The sequence below is a fragment of the Ambystoma mexicanum genome, chromosome 7p, assembly GCF_040938575.1.
Source record: "Ambystoma mexicanum isolate Mex_15411 chromosome 7p, UKY_AmexF1_1, whole genome shotgun sequence".
NCBI classification, from domain to species: domain Eukaryota; kingdom Metazoa; phylum Chordata; class Amphibia; order Caudata; family Ambystomatidae; genus Ambystoma; species Ambystoma mexicanum.
The window spans coordinates 224,787,487-224,802,006 of NC_090939.1; the positions used below are offsets into that span (position 1 = coordinate 224,787,487).

Consider the following 14,520-nt stretch of genomic DNA (forward strand, 5'->3'; position numbering starts at 1 on the left):
TGTTGACCTTATATCACTTAAACTCGATTTTGAGAAGAAATACTTATTGTATGACAATTATGAAGGCCTTAAAAAGCTTAAAACGTTTGCAGACTACTGTAATGTAAACCACTGGTACCAGCAAATGCAGCGATACTTGATGTTATGTCCTTCTTTTGACCTAGGAAGGTTCATGCTGCTGCTCCGGTTGGGTAGACTTCCCACTTTAGCAGTAAAAAGGCCTGAATTGAAGATCCCTTTTAGTAAGTGGACGTGTAGAAATTGTGGTGTAGTAGTTACGATAGAGACAAGCCAACACGTATTGACCTCATGCATCAAACTTGGAAATCTGCATATGTTGCACTTAGTAAGGTTGTGCACGATTACTGCTCTATTACAACGGATGCGTTTTGGGGCCATCGCCTTGATGCCCAGAGTTTTGCTGTCAGGATTGCTGTGCATAACATTTGGAAACTGGAAGAAACTATGTTGGTTATATATGGTCATTCATGTTATTTTATTTGAAATTAATGATATTCTAGTTTTCTACATGTTTGTACACATTGATATGTTTTTAAGATGTATGTTTTAGATGCCTTTGTTATATATTTCAATTTTGTATGTCGTTATGGACTTTTATATGGGTGGGTGGGTGAAACCTATTCGTGCAGGCAAGTTGTATTTTTTTTGCTCTGGATGTGCGGATTCGTTTCATGTATCCATGAAATGTTTCCTTGTCTGCTTCTGAAGTCGGAATACGGTCAATCCCTATTATGGACTGCCTGTTGATTAACTGAGAATAGGGCAACAATGACTTCCATGTGGCATTAACAGGCATTACCGGGATTAGAGCTGGAGAGGTCTGGCATTAAGCACTCTATATAATTCAATCTCAAGCATTCGCTCAGTCTCCAGGATTCTAAGAAAGACCGTGACCACCCCCCCCCCCCCCCCCACACACACACTATAAAAAACGACTTTCCTTGGAAACCTCCTGCACTAATTTCAATCTATATTCAGACCAGCTCAAAGCAACAGTCACTGTGATATCCATTTCCATTGTTATTCGGAGCCCGTGGCACCATAGCTCCTGCATCCTACTTGTCCTCCATCTTCAATGAAGGACACATCGTATCCTCAATATCACCCAATGATGTTTTATCTTCCCTCTGCCTAAACGTATGCCTCTCATTTGAGCTAGCATCCTTTGAAGTGTCACAATCTAGGTCAGGTGTCTGTAACCTTTGGCTCTCTAGGCATTTTGGGCTAAAACTCCCATCACTCCTATCCAGCATAGTCAATAGTGAGGAATCATGGGAGTTGTAGTACAAAACATTGGGAGACCTACAGGTTGCAGATCCCTGATTTAGGTATATGCCCATGACAGTAGCTATAATGGAGACTTGAGCATCACCCCAAATATGAAATTCCTGACACCTCTGCATTATAAACCACTTTATCATTCATGGGCACCTAGAAAGGAGACTGCCGCCACTCACCAAAACTTCCTTTGTAAAAAAATACCACCATAACAGCACGTTGGCTCTACGAGTTAAGGGTTTGCTGTATACATCTGCACTTCTGCCTGCATGGCATGGTTTCGAATCCCGACAGGGTCGACTCAGCATTTCATCCTTCGGAGGCCAGTAAATTGGAAAATAATGCCACCCATCATTACAACACTTAGTATTGTAATCAGTCCAACATAAAGCACTACATAAAAGCACAATATTCTTATTATTAGCAACCTCGTTGTTCTCTCTTGATTTAAGTAGTGTGCAATTCATCTAATCCGCATTGAAGCTGAAGGCCTGTAGTTCTCTTCAGCATCACACTTTCCTTTTATAGCAGCATCATGTATGTCGTACTGTCTAGACTGTAAAAAGAAAGACATCACTGCAACTCGAATTCCGGAAGCTCCTCAAGATTATCTTTTTACCTCCTTTTTCCCCGCTCTCCCTCCCTTGCTAAACCCCACAGTCGCTGAGATTGGTGACCAGGGCCCTTGTGTCCTTCTGGGTTCTGGCACCCCAATCGTCTTCAGCCTCTGACCACTCCCAGCACTTGCTGTGTGGCGCCCATTGGCCTGCATTTATTACTGGCAGCTGACCCATCTTACCAAGTGATCTCTGCCAGGCACTTCACAGCTGCTTGCAACTTACCTCCTAGCACTTCCCTCTGTGGTTCTCCAGGCACTTCTCTCTTTCCCCCACCGTCCTCCCTTCTTTCTCTCTCTCTTTCTCTCTCTCTCTCTCTCTCTCTCTCTCTCTCTCTCTCTCTCTCTCTCTCCCTCTCTCCTCTCTCCACTTGCACGTTCTGAATGTTCACAAGGCCTAGTAGGACCGCATCTCTCTCTTGACCCATTTTTGGAGGGATAACCAGGTCCACAGCTCACTCTGTCACCTACAGGATCAGCCGTTTGTAGGCTGAAGTCAAATAATGTCACTTTCCCTCCAAGTTTGATCTTTTTAAATAATTATTGAAAAGAATTTGTCATTGGTGCATTGTAGAAAACGTTAACACTTAGTGCATGGTCCTCCTAAACATTCAGCAGGCGTCCTCCTGTGCTGTTACTGCCCGCAGTAATGCCTGGCACCTGGTGAAGTCCCAGGTGTTTGGGATCCCGCTGCCTTAATGATCTTCTCAGAAGCTCATATTACATATTTTGGTGGCATAGCCTGTGCATATACCAGGGTAGTCTTTAAAGCTGCCATTGCTCGGGTCGGGTTTCCTTTTTAGAACCCCCCCAGTCTGCTGTGTGTGCTGCCTTCATCCGGCCAGGAGCGCCACCCATGGACTGCACGCCTCCGTGCAGGTTCAAAAATTGATTTGGCGCTGTGGCTATCCGTGCCTGGAAGCTGCGCCGTGGAAGTGACCGACGGAGAGCAACTCTAAACCGTTCAAATTGACCCTTTCACTCTCATAAAATTCAACACTGCAGCGACTTCCCCGGGAAAGGCCCTGGGAGACTGGTTCAGAGATCAGCTGGAGTGGATTAGGCTGTTACATAGGACTTCTAGGGACTGTGTGGTGTGAAAGGTTGTTTTGTTCTGTGTGCAGGGCGCAAAGCTGGCCATGGGATTATTCTGTAATTCTACCAAGTCTCTAGGTATTTTGAAGATATTAACCTATTGGCTCTGCCGAACAGAGGGAGGGAGGGAGTGAGTGGGTGGGTGCGTGTCTGTGTGTGGCAACATTTGAAGTCTGCAGGGTATAGCAAAGGTTCGTTCACATGCGAGCAGCAGTTGTTGAGTTGGAACTACTTTCATATTTTATTACCAAATACTTCGAGAAACGTTTTGATTATGCTTTTTTTTGTTGCCTTTGCTATGTACCTTTGGGTTTTTAATTTGGAAATGATCGTAAACGGCAGTCAAATGTGTGCACACCATAGTCCGTTGGTTAAAACATATAGCTATGCGTTTTAATGTTTCATTAGCTAGAAACCTTTGCAAGGTTTTCTAGGCGTGTGTGATGTATGAACCTTCTCGCACTTATGTCTTGAGTATTCATTTAGAAAACCTGAATGGCTCAACACCATTTTATTTCCAGTGTTGAAAACCCATTCAGCCACCGGTTTCATAATGACGTGGTCTGGGGGGATGGAAAGCCATCATCTGCCCATAGAGGTGGGAATTGCCATCTTATTTCCCTGGCGCAATAATGTTGTCACTAAAACTTCCACAGCCCTTACCGCTGGTTGGCATTTCCTACACTGAGGTAAAGGACTGGATGGACTTTACAGCCTAATCAAGATTATTCACTAATATGGTGGGACAACATAACTGTGATTACTCAGTGACTTGAGGTATTCTTACCGACCACTCTAAACGAGCCCTCTTTTTGCAAACCTATTTGACACTCCAATTGTGTTTAGGTGGTCTTGTGGCTTGTTAGGTTAACACTGCATTGGCTAGCTTACAACCATTAACAATTCAAGTTGTACATTGTGCTTGTACTGGATTCAATTACACGAAAGACACTCTTTTCTGTGCAGTTTGTCAATAAAAAAATATTTTAATTCATTGCTAAATAAATTTCAAACATGATTAACCTCTGGTTGTTTACCACATATACATGATTAACTGGACTGTCCTTGTTTAGTGAATGTACATTAACAATAGCTTAATCTAGTTAAAACATATTTTTCTCATTTCATGAACAAAGATACTTCATCGCTAATGTCTATTTGATTTTGCCTATCATTCATACATTCAATCAGCGTTTCGCATTTATTCCTCTTCTACCCAACATGTTTCATTCCTTCCCCAATCTTACACTCCAAATTGGTCAGGAAATTCTTCAGGAGTATGCACTACACCATTTATTTACAGCCTGTGAGTTTTTTATGGATTCTATTCCTTTAATTATCCAAGTATCCGTTTTCGTTCGTTAAATCTTCTAGACTTCCGTTGTGTTGTCTTCCTTTTTTAAGCTGTATAGCCAATAATGTGTTTACCTGCAACGACATTGAAAGCGGTTTTAGATTTCACCATTCCCTTTGGTACAGATTATTTGTACCATAAAACACTAATCATTAGTACTGGGCCAAAATAACAACGTTACCTGCTCTGTCACTATTCATTGAATAAATAGAGGACACCAGGCTGTATTACACCCCTAACAAGACTAGTAATCTATATCTGGACATAGACAGTCGATGCCCAAGATGCAAAAGCGGAAATGCAGACCACATACATGTCATGTAGCTGTAGTAAACCTCATGAATTTTGGAGTTATGTATTTGATACGCCATCTGAAGTGGTTGGGCGCCCTTTACCATGTGCCCCCATAGGGGCACTATTCAGACTATGGAGGGGCATTTCAGAGAGACGACTCAGATCCTTTCTCAACATAGGATGCTTGATTGCTAAACACAACATATTAAAATGGAAGGACATTGCCCCGCCATTGGGTAAAGATCGGCTGATGGATCTGACACGGGCTGAGAACTGCAAAGAACCTTTTATAGGAACGCTGCCGAGGTACATTATGTGGGGTTAGACCGCCACACCCCGCTACCCCCTACCTTATCCTATAACCTTACACCCCATCTATGTTTTAAAATGTAACCACTTAGCCAGCCAAATTCGAAGAAATTTCTTTTGAAGATTTCTCATTCGGTGAAATGGTATTCAGTGAAATGTAGGTATTCGCTGCAGAATATCACACGCTTGGTATTAGGCCCCAACCTGAAAGTACTGGCTGCACAGTGATTGTGTGACATGCAGATATTCTATTACCAAGCTCATGTTTCTCTGTCTGCCAAGCGTAAATAAAGGTTTAACACACATTTAAAAAAAAATAGAGGACAGCTTTGCCAGTATTGTCAACCAGGACAATTCAGTTTGTGATGAATTTACAGACTACTTACCTTAGACACACCTGGGAGCGGTTGACTGTTGAGGGGGAGGACCGCCCTGCATGCTGCTATCATGTACCTGGCTCTTTTACAATGGGACATATGGCATTTTGAGGGCCATATGCTGCTAAACTCTATATGGCATTTTGCAAGTGCATGGTGGTATCGAGCATCCTGTCTCACTTTTGAACATTCAGATGTTTACATACATTATGGAATGTTCCTAAGGTCCTTCTTCCGTTACCCGAATGCCAGCTCTGCCAAACACACATTTAATTTTGGTGATGTAAAGAGGGGACTTCACTTCTAAGCTGTCTGTACAAAGAACCAGAGCAAGACTTGATTGAAAGGTGCCACTGGCCCCCTCTCTGGAAGTTGTGCTGGGGATGGCGAGAGGATTCCTCAAGGCCATCTTGGACCCTCCTGATCGAATTGTAGGCACTACCCGAGAGCTGGAAAAAAGCGAAATCTGTCATTTGTCGGGTAGTGGCGGATCCCGTACTCTACCAGCTGAGCGTATGACCAGTCGAACCCCCTGGTCTGTACTGGAGAAAGCTATTGTCACTGCAAAAGAGATCCACAAGCAGAAAAATGAAGAGGTGCCAGATCGGGGTGTCAGAAATGTATCACCCCCTGCTGGATGGGGGGGTATTCAAACTACCAGACTTTCGATGCTACCATGAGGCATTGGTTCTACGTCAGGTGGGTCACAGGGTAATGGAATCTGACTCAGACTTCTGCCTGCACTGTGCTGGAGGTTTCCGTGGCATTAAATCTCGAATGCACTGATACCCTGTACATGAAGAATAATGATGGCGGTAGTGGTAGACTTCCGCAAAGTAGATCTTCAGAGTTATATGGACACGTGTGAGTAGGCTCTTCGGGGAAGACCCCTATCTACATGTGTATGCTCCACTCTTGCTGAATCCTGCAATACGTGTAATATTGCAAGATGACGGTCAGGAATAACGGGAGGTAGCTTCTTCCAGGCATGTGACTTTATTAGTAGGAAGGCGGGTAGGGGTATTTAGATAGGAACTTAGGAGAGCAGAGACAGCAGGATTTCTCCACCTAAGGGTGATCGCTGTAACCCATCTACCGCACACAGAATGCAGGTATGGAGCATTGATACAAAGACTCCACAGGCACAAAAACGCCTACAACACTCATCCCAGGTTCCGTTCACTGAGGCTGACGTAAAGAACGGGATGTAGCACACACCCACCGCCTAAAACTGAAAAGGAAAAAGGACAGAACCAGTGGACCAATCAAGAAGCAGGATGGTGGGCGGCTAGTAGAAATGCGCACACATAGGAGGAATTGGCATGGGGGGGATTGAGACGCTAGAACAAACCTTCCTTCCTCGACCAGCTTAGTGAGATGGTGAAAGAAATAAAATGAGGTAGGTGCTCACAGAAGGCGTGGACAAAAGGGAGCCTTCTCATTGCTTGATAATGGGAAACGAGCCAAGCCACGGAACAATGACACACACACAGCAGGGTTTACCATCAGGAACAAGGTGACTTGAGATCACAGTGACAGGGCAAGAGAGAGGGGCGTTTGCTTGGGAGAGAAGTCACAATAAGACACAGAGCAGCAGAGAGAAAGGGGGAGGACCCTACTCGCGCTTTAGGAGAGAGGCCAATCTGAGAAACATGCAGCAGGCGGGACACGAGAGCAATACTCTAGTGCAGTGCGTTATGCACAGCTTGAGTAATGGTCTATATTAATGCAGGGAGCTCAGTAAGATTATTTCCTAGAACCATACAGGGTGCGTTTGGAAGGCTAGGTAAAAAAAAGATTGATCTAGAACCCAGTAATGAGTTCTGGATCAGAGACACTGGGCATCCTGCACCCAGGTATGGCAAGATCAAACGCATGTAATGACACACATGTAATGCAGTTCCTGACCTCTGACTGGAAGTCTAAACAGCCACACACCAACACGTCACTCACCCAAGATTCCATTCACGTAGGCAGACCAGAACAGGATATAACAATACGCTTGGGTATAAAGACAACAAGCCAGCTTCTCTCTCTCCATATAGGCCAGAAGATGCTATAGAAACTTATCAGCAATGAAGTATAAAGGAATGGGATGATTTAGTGCATGTAAATGGTGTGCCAAGGCTCTGTGATAGGTGGTTTAGGGAAATGCAGGTCTGGAGCCAAGGCAAAGATCCTACCCAATTGATGCGTAAAGGTTTGGCAAGAGCACTGATGAAAAAGACAACAGAAAGATTGGAGCTGTCGTACTTACACAGTAAATGGCCAGAGAGGAGGAGGCGGCTCTCATGGTAATAAGGCACTAAGGGGGTCTTGAACTAAGGGCAGCTATCCGAGAGGCAGAAGGGCGTAGCATCCTGCGAAATGTTAAGCAGCGCACAAGAGATCAGAAGATCCAACTGAAGCAGTAAAAAAACATCCTCAGGGCCACTGGCAAAAATGTTCTAAGTGGGGCTTAAGGAAAATGACCAATGTTGCTTCTGCAGAGTCCAGCGGGCTCATGATGTGGTCCTGCAATAAGGTGTCGGACCTTTGGACAGACGTTGAAAATAGGGTTGCACTAGTTAATAGGTAGGGGCTCGCCTGCAGCTTGTGGTCCTGGGTATGTAATGTGTGCAATACACAGCCTGGAAAAGGAAAATATATTTGTTTTCAGAACAGCCACATGTGCTAAAAGGTTGATTCCCAAAAAATGGAAAACAAAGATCAGGCCTGAAACTCAAAGATGACTAACCGACCTTGACAAAGGTGCTGGCCTGGAGGAAAGGTCCATATTCAAGAGGAGTCTAAGGAAAGACATGATCCTATCTGGTCAAGCTACACGGAACTGTACAGTGTTTGAACGGTATCACTACATATTATCCCCACCAAAAATATAAAAATATTGCCGTGAATATGGTCGACTGGAGCGGCCATAGGTGAAATATTTGGGGGGGATAATTTTTGGGGTTTTTAAGAGCAGGGGTTGTGGGGTTGTCCCCCTCCTTTAAAAATAATGCGGCGGTTGGAGGGGTGTCCCCCGCAGGTTCCATGCCTTAATATCGCCGCAAAAATATGGTGATATTTTTGTATGGCGATATTTTTGCAGGGATATTAACACATGGAACCGTTTGAACTTACTGAACTGCTATAAGGATATTACTAAATGGTAAGACTAGCGACCTGTTCTCTTGCCCTTTCCTCAGTTCCCTTTCCTACTCGTCCTTTCGATACTCCCTCCACACTCTATCCCGCCCCTCTAATTGTAAGAAACTCTGGATTACGGATGTGTATCATTTAACTGAACATAAATGAACTTGGTGACAAAAAAAGACTTGTTCGATGTTCAAAATAGTAATGTTTTGGGCAATAATCATTTGTTCCCAGTGCTGTACAGGAGGATAGCAGCCCGGGGCTGGGTTAATCGCCCCACGTGTAGCATAAGTTAGGTGCGGGGGAGCGCCGGGAGAGTGTGATTCGATCAGCGGTGTGAAGGAAAATGTGTGTGCGTGTAAAGCGTGCACCTTGCTCCGAACCTGGGTTTGGATTGGTAGATTCAGTCCTGGTTTGGAGCAACCCGATTGGCTGCTGCTCCTACGCAGATGTTCATTTCCCATCATGCTCTGTGGAAATAAAGATGTGAGCTCTAGCCGGGGGGCTTGAAGCCATAAAAGTACAGTCCCCCAGAGATAAGGCAGCAGCCTGGGATATTCGGCAAGTCATCTGTAAGCAATGGTCTTTTAATGCAATTTTTGCAGTGGGCTTGTAATGGAGCTAGCCGACTTGTAATGGAGCTAGCCGACTCTGCAATAATGTTGTATATGACTTGTTTATTAGTACAATGTAACCATCCCCACTGGTACTTTTGATGGATGATCTTTGATTTCGGATTGGACTGGCACTGTGTTGGAGAAAGGATGCATGAGCAACATGACCTGTTGTATGCTCACCATCGTTTTTGGCTATACATTTTATTCATGGTTTTAGGAAATATTTTTGATTTTTGTTAGCATTTAGAGCTATTTTCTATTAATACCTTGCGAGGGGGGGTGGCGGGCTCTGAGCCAATGGGGAGGCTCAGGACTTGGGTGTTACCAGACGGTAATCCCGCCGCCCTGAGCCTCCTCAGGGTGGGCGGCCGCCATCTCCCCTCGCTGGGGAATCCGGTAAGTCTTTACCTCCCCCCTCACTCCCATCCACAGAATTCCCAACCTCACTTAACCTTCTTTTCTGTCCATTTCGGGAGATGACGCACTGGGAACACTTCTGTCCCGAGCATGTCTGCTCCCGATCTGCGACAGGCCGTCATGGAAAGGAATAAGGGACTACACATAGTCCTATCTCTCCTTTCCATGGCGGCCATTTCTTTTGTTTCTATTTTTCCCTATTTTTTTTATGGCAATTTTGTTTGTTTACTTTTTTACGCTTATTTTCAATGGCCGCCATGGAAAGGGAAAATAGAATTTGTTTTCCCTTCCCCGGCAGCCATTTTTACGGGCCGGCGTACTAATGGCAATAAACCCTTCGCAGGGGGGGCATTACCACTTCAGGTAATGCCCCGGAGCCTTCGTTAAGGCCCGAGCGAAACTTTGGGCCCTGGGGCATTTCCTGAAGTGGTAATGCCCCCCGCCCCCTGCGAGGGGCTTATTGCTCAATTAAAGACTGTTTTGACAACAGACCTCTACGCTTAACAGCTTTGTTAATCAAGAACATTGATTTGTAACCTGATTGCAGTATAAATAAACTACACAAATGTGGTAGTAAGTCCGGTATAAAAATAAGTTTATATAGAGATTCAGTACTTTGTCACTCCAGCCGTCTAAGTCCCAAGATTGTTTTTCAGTTTCAAGGACTAAACGTAGGTCTTCTTTCTCTTTTAGGCACAGCTGGAGATTTCCCCAAACTCTACAGCAGTGAAAACAGAAGAGGACTTTAATTGTCTTAAGCTGAGTAATGCCAGACGGTGCGAAGTACTCGTGCAGATTCTCAAGAGCCTTGGCATTCGGTGTGAGTTGAGTAACCCGCCAGCACTGACCCCCCTTTATCTACTGGCCAAATCAGATGTGAGTATGCCATTGAAACATAATTGCCGCGCACTGCCCGCTTCTGCCATGTTTGTGTGGTTCTGCACGAAAAGACGAGAGGTCGGGTTTGTTATTGAGCTGCAGGGGAGGCAGGTTCAAATCCCGAGGTGTTGACGAATATATGCTGGAAGTACCATGGTCCTGAGTGTGGGTATGGTTCTGTGGCAGTGACACTTCGTTCATTCATTAATTGAAGTGAACAGAGTTCGGCCTCTTAAGCTGTTTCAGTGCTTAGTGCACTCAGGGCAAGAGGAACAGGTACCTTTCTTCTTTCCCCTGTCTCCTATTGGAGAATATGGGTCACGAGTCACGAAAAGCTGGGTGCATACAAAAACAATGTATGTTTAAAGGAAAATAAAACGTGTGTGTGTTTTTTTTTTAACACTCCAATTCAATAGACAATGGAGCTCATACTGCTCAAATTCGTAATTTGATGGCAGGGACCTGGTACGTTTGCACTCGGGCATATTCACGTCCATGCCTCTACATTTATCATTGGGCCACCTTTTGCCCTGCACTTTTGCACTCTGCCGTGCCAAGTGAGTATACGCTGCCTCACAAGCTTGCATGCCAGGGAGCATTTATTTAATTATTTTTAATTGTACACGCTGTCTGCCATACTCGCATGGCAGGCAGGGTGTACAATTACAATTAAATGTTCTTTGACATGGTTGCTGGTCGGACAGCGGTTAATTTTCATTGTGAGCACTGCTTACCATGCACATATGGTAAACAGTGTTCACAATTACAATTAAAGGATGTCTGTCATGCTCGCATGTCAGACAGCATTTAATTGTAATTGTACACGCTGCCTGCCATGCTCACATGGCAGTCAGCGTGTACAATGGATCCCTATGAGGTCCGCCTGCTTTACTCTGATCCATTAAGCAGGCAAACCCTGCAGGGATCTCCAGCTTTTGCGCCGGCATGAAAATCCATACTGGTGCCAAGGCTGGAGCATTTGTATAGCGGATAGGAATGAAGGTGGCACGGAAATGCAGTTGAATTTCGCCCCTCTCCGCCATACAAATGATTGAAAATGTGGCATAAATGGCAGGCGTTAAAGCCTTACTCAAGGCTTTTGTGATTTTCATTGAAGTTACTCTACAATAGAACATGAGCTCCAATGAATGACTAAACATTGAGTTGGAAACCTTTCATAGCGAAGTCTCATACATGTGATTTAATCGCTCATTTTAGGACTTGGAAGGGAAGCATTGCAACCAACATGCTTGATTCATTCTCCCAGTGCAGCCATTAAAGTCCTCTATGGCACAGAGTTTGTTGTGACAAATTCTCCATAGAATTGCATTGTTAAATATATATATATATATATAGTTAAGTAGTCAGCTGGAGACCAACGAGGTTTTCTTTCACAGTGGTTTATTGCACAACAAATACTGGTCACAGTTCAATAAATTCAGCCAACTGATGACGGTTCTTTTCACCTCATAGGCACAGGCGTTCTGCCTTACTTTTCTTGCAACTGCCGCTACTGGCCTTATTTAGTCCCAAGATAACAGCCAGGCGATTACAGGCTTTTCACCCTTCAACCTGTCCGCCGGCCATGAAAACGAAATTAACAAAATGTCAATAGTACACACTTCACCACTCCGAATCCTTCTTCTTAGGCGGCCGTTTCTTTTCACTGAAAGGTCTTGAGCCTTTGACCGGGTACGGTGTCAATCGGTGAACTTTCCGCTTACTACTAGTAAGCCCACTCGTATTCTTGGCTGATCTCACTCCACTCGGGTGCCGCGTCCCTCGCCACGCGCTGCTCCTGAAAAATAAGACGCCTCCTGAGTCTCTTGGAGTTGCATTTAGCTCTTGTCCGGCCCCTCCCCCGTAATCAGCCCCATGTGTTCTCAGCAACGGTTTTAACACACCTGATTCAGATTCCCCACCTCCTCCCTGCTCCGTCCACTGTGGGCTAACCCTGTACTTTGTTTGTGTTCGGGCGGTTTTAACATAAGGAAACCCAATTCTCCCTTTCATTTTCTTCCTTTCTTTACCCATCGGTGTTCCTCCCCCCTGATGCAGTATTTCGTGGGGCATTTTGGGATCTGTAGTTTGTCTCTTTTCATTGATGGCCAGCACTTGACGGTATTCTTCCTCAACCCCCTCCTTTCTTCCAGTACCCAGGGCGGCTGCCACTGCTTCCACCATATATATATATATCACACTGTGAGCGAGGGAATGGACAAATTGCATCTCCAGTGTCATACAATTTGCCTAACAGTTCACAATCAAATGTATGTTTCATCATATTTTTTAAAATCTTCTCGTATTCAACCAGGCTACAACATCAGAGCCTCAACAAGTAAGTTATTTACAAATTATAAGACATTTAATAGGCAAACAGTGTTTTGAGCTTATTGTCTAATTTTGAAATTCGTGCTTTCTCAAGGCCAACAAATTCCAAATTAATAAAAGTATGTTTTTAATTGCTAAAATGTATATTTATGAAAAACACAAACACATTTGTGTTAATATGAATATGGCTTCACAAAGAGCCATTTTGTCTTTAAAGTTAAGCTAATATTAATACCTGCATGTTATCTCTTACCCTCTCGATCATCGTTCAGCCATGTTCAATGCAAACAGATTTGTGCTCTTTGTGAATCAAGAGACTATACAGAGTATTTTATTTACTATAACTATCTCTTAACTAACACGGATGTGCTGGCCGGTGCCTGAAATGAAATTGAATTCATGCAAACATTCTATACAAGAGTAATGTATAATGGTGCAAATTCATGTGTATAAGTCACATACTATGCCATGTAGTGACAATGAGGTAAAAACCAAACTGACTATTTACCTCACATTTAGGTCAAAATATTCCATAGAAGCTTTAAAACCGGACATCTTATGAATGCCTTTAGAAGACCGCCAATAATCAATGTAGAATGAAAAGTATAGTTCAGAAAGTTAAGAAAAGTAATAATGTAAAGCAGTCCAGTGATTCTTCCAATGCGCTATTGTAGAGTAATTAGGAGTTTTGTGACTTGTTGCGGCTTGAAAAACCACTAGAACTATGCTGCTCATTTCCAAATAGGCATGCAAATATCAATACGTTTGGAGACCCAAGTGCTGATGCCTTTATTTAATAACGCTGCAAATTACATTTTTTGAAATAATAATTGTATTTTTTTATTTTCAATTTCACAATATTGGCATACTTGCATCAAATTACATTTTCCAAAATATCTTGTGTTAAGGTTTGTTTAAAGAGATTTTTCGCAAAGTTTTCAATTCCATCCTATTTAGTTTTGTCTGAATACATAGTTGATCTTTGCCACATGGTAGATACAGTCTTTAGCTCATATTTAATACTTTCTGCACTCCTCAAAGGATATCATGATGCATAGTCCGAGATCTCCATTTTCATCCTCCACACGTGTTTCTGCACTATGGTGGCTCATCAGGAGGATATACGCCTTTATTTAAAACCTGCACTTATCCTTGATCATATTGGCATTGTAGTCTTACATTTTTCATATTAAGTAAAAGTCTGAATTTTCCACGTTGTGTGTCCACTTTATGAACACCGATAAGTAGGTTGTAATCCTGGATTGAGAAAAACAGAATGTTCCGCTCTTTGAAAAGATAACCTGATTCTTTCTTGTTACATGTGAATGCCCAGTTCAGAAGGTTTCTGAAAAGATAACTGGAGATTGCCTTTGCGAGTTTGATAAGGATTTCATCCACATAAAAATGACAGACAGCTATTATTGAATACTTTGAAAAGTAATAACTTTGATGCTTTATGATAGCCGATGTATTAGTGGAAATCCTGTCAGAGTTGAGAACGTCTTCTCCACGTTTTTGTTAATGTACATAGACACCAAGGAAATACTGCTTAATTCATTATGTGGCCGCAGTTTTTCAACCGGAAAGAAAGAACTATTTTCATTTGTTGTTCACTGATGATTGCTATTGTGTGTGCATGCATTAATCTTGAACAATTACAGAAAGTTTCTCAGCATACACAACATAATATTTTATTTTCAACTGGTATGTCCTATTAGCATAAGGCCACGTAGGACCCACAGAAGGCATGGACAACCAGAATCTTCAGCCACCTCTTTGTTGATTTGTTAACTAATC

The 14,520-nt window shown here is 43.4% G+C and overlaps 1 protein-coding gene across 14 annotated transcripts in view; it reads left to right on the forward strand.

The window, feature by feature from the left end:
- HLCS (holocarboxylase synthetase) overlaps window positions 1-14,520 on the forward strand; it is a 1,696,783-nt gene that overhangs the window by 931,431 nt on the left and 750,832 nt on the right. For all 14 annotated transcript variants that reach the window (XM_069636100.1, XM_069636104.1, XM_069636108.1 and 11 more), the window contains one exon: window positions 10,207-10,389. In XM_069636100.1, coding sequence (XP_069492201.1) covers window positions 10,207-10,389 — 183 coding nt within the window. The remainder of the gene's footprint in view (window positions 1-10,206; window positions 10,390-14,520) is intronic.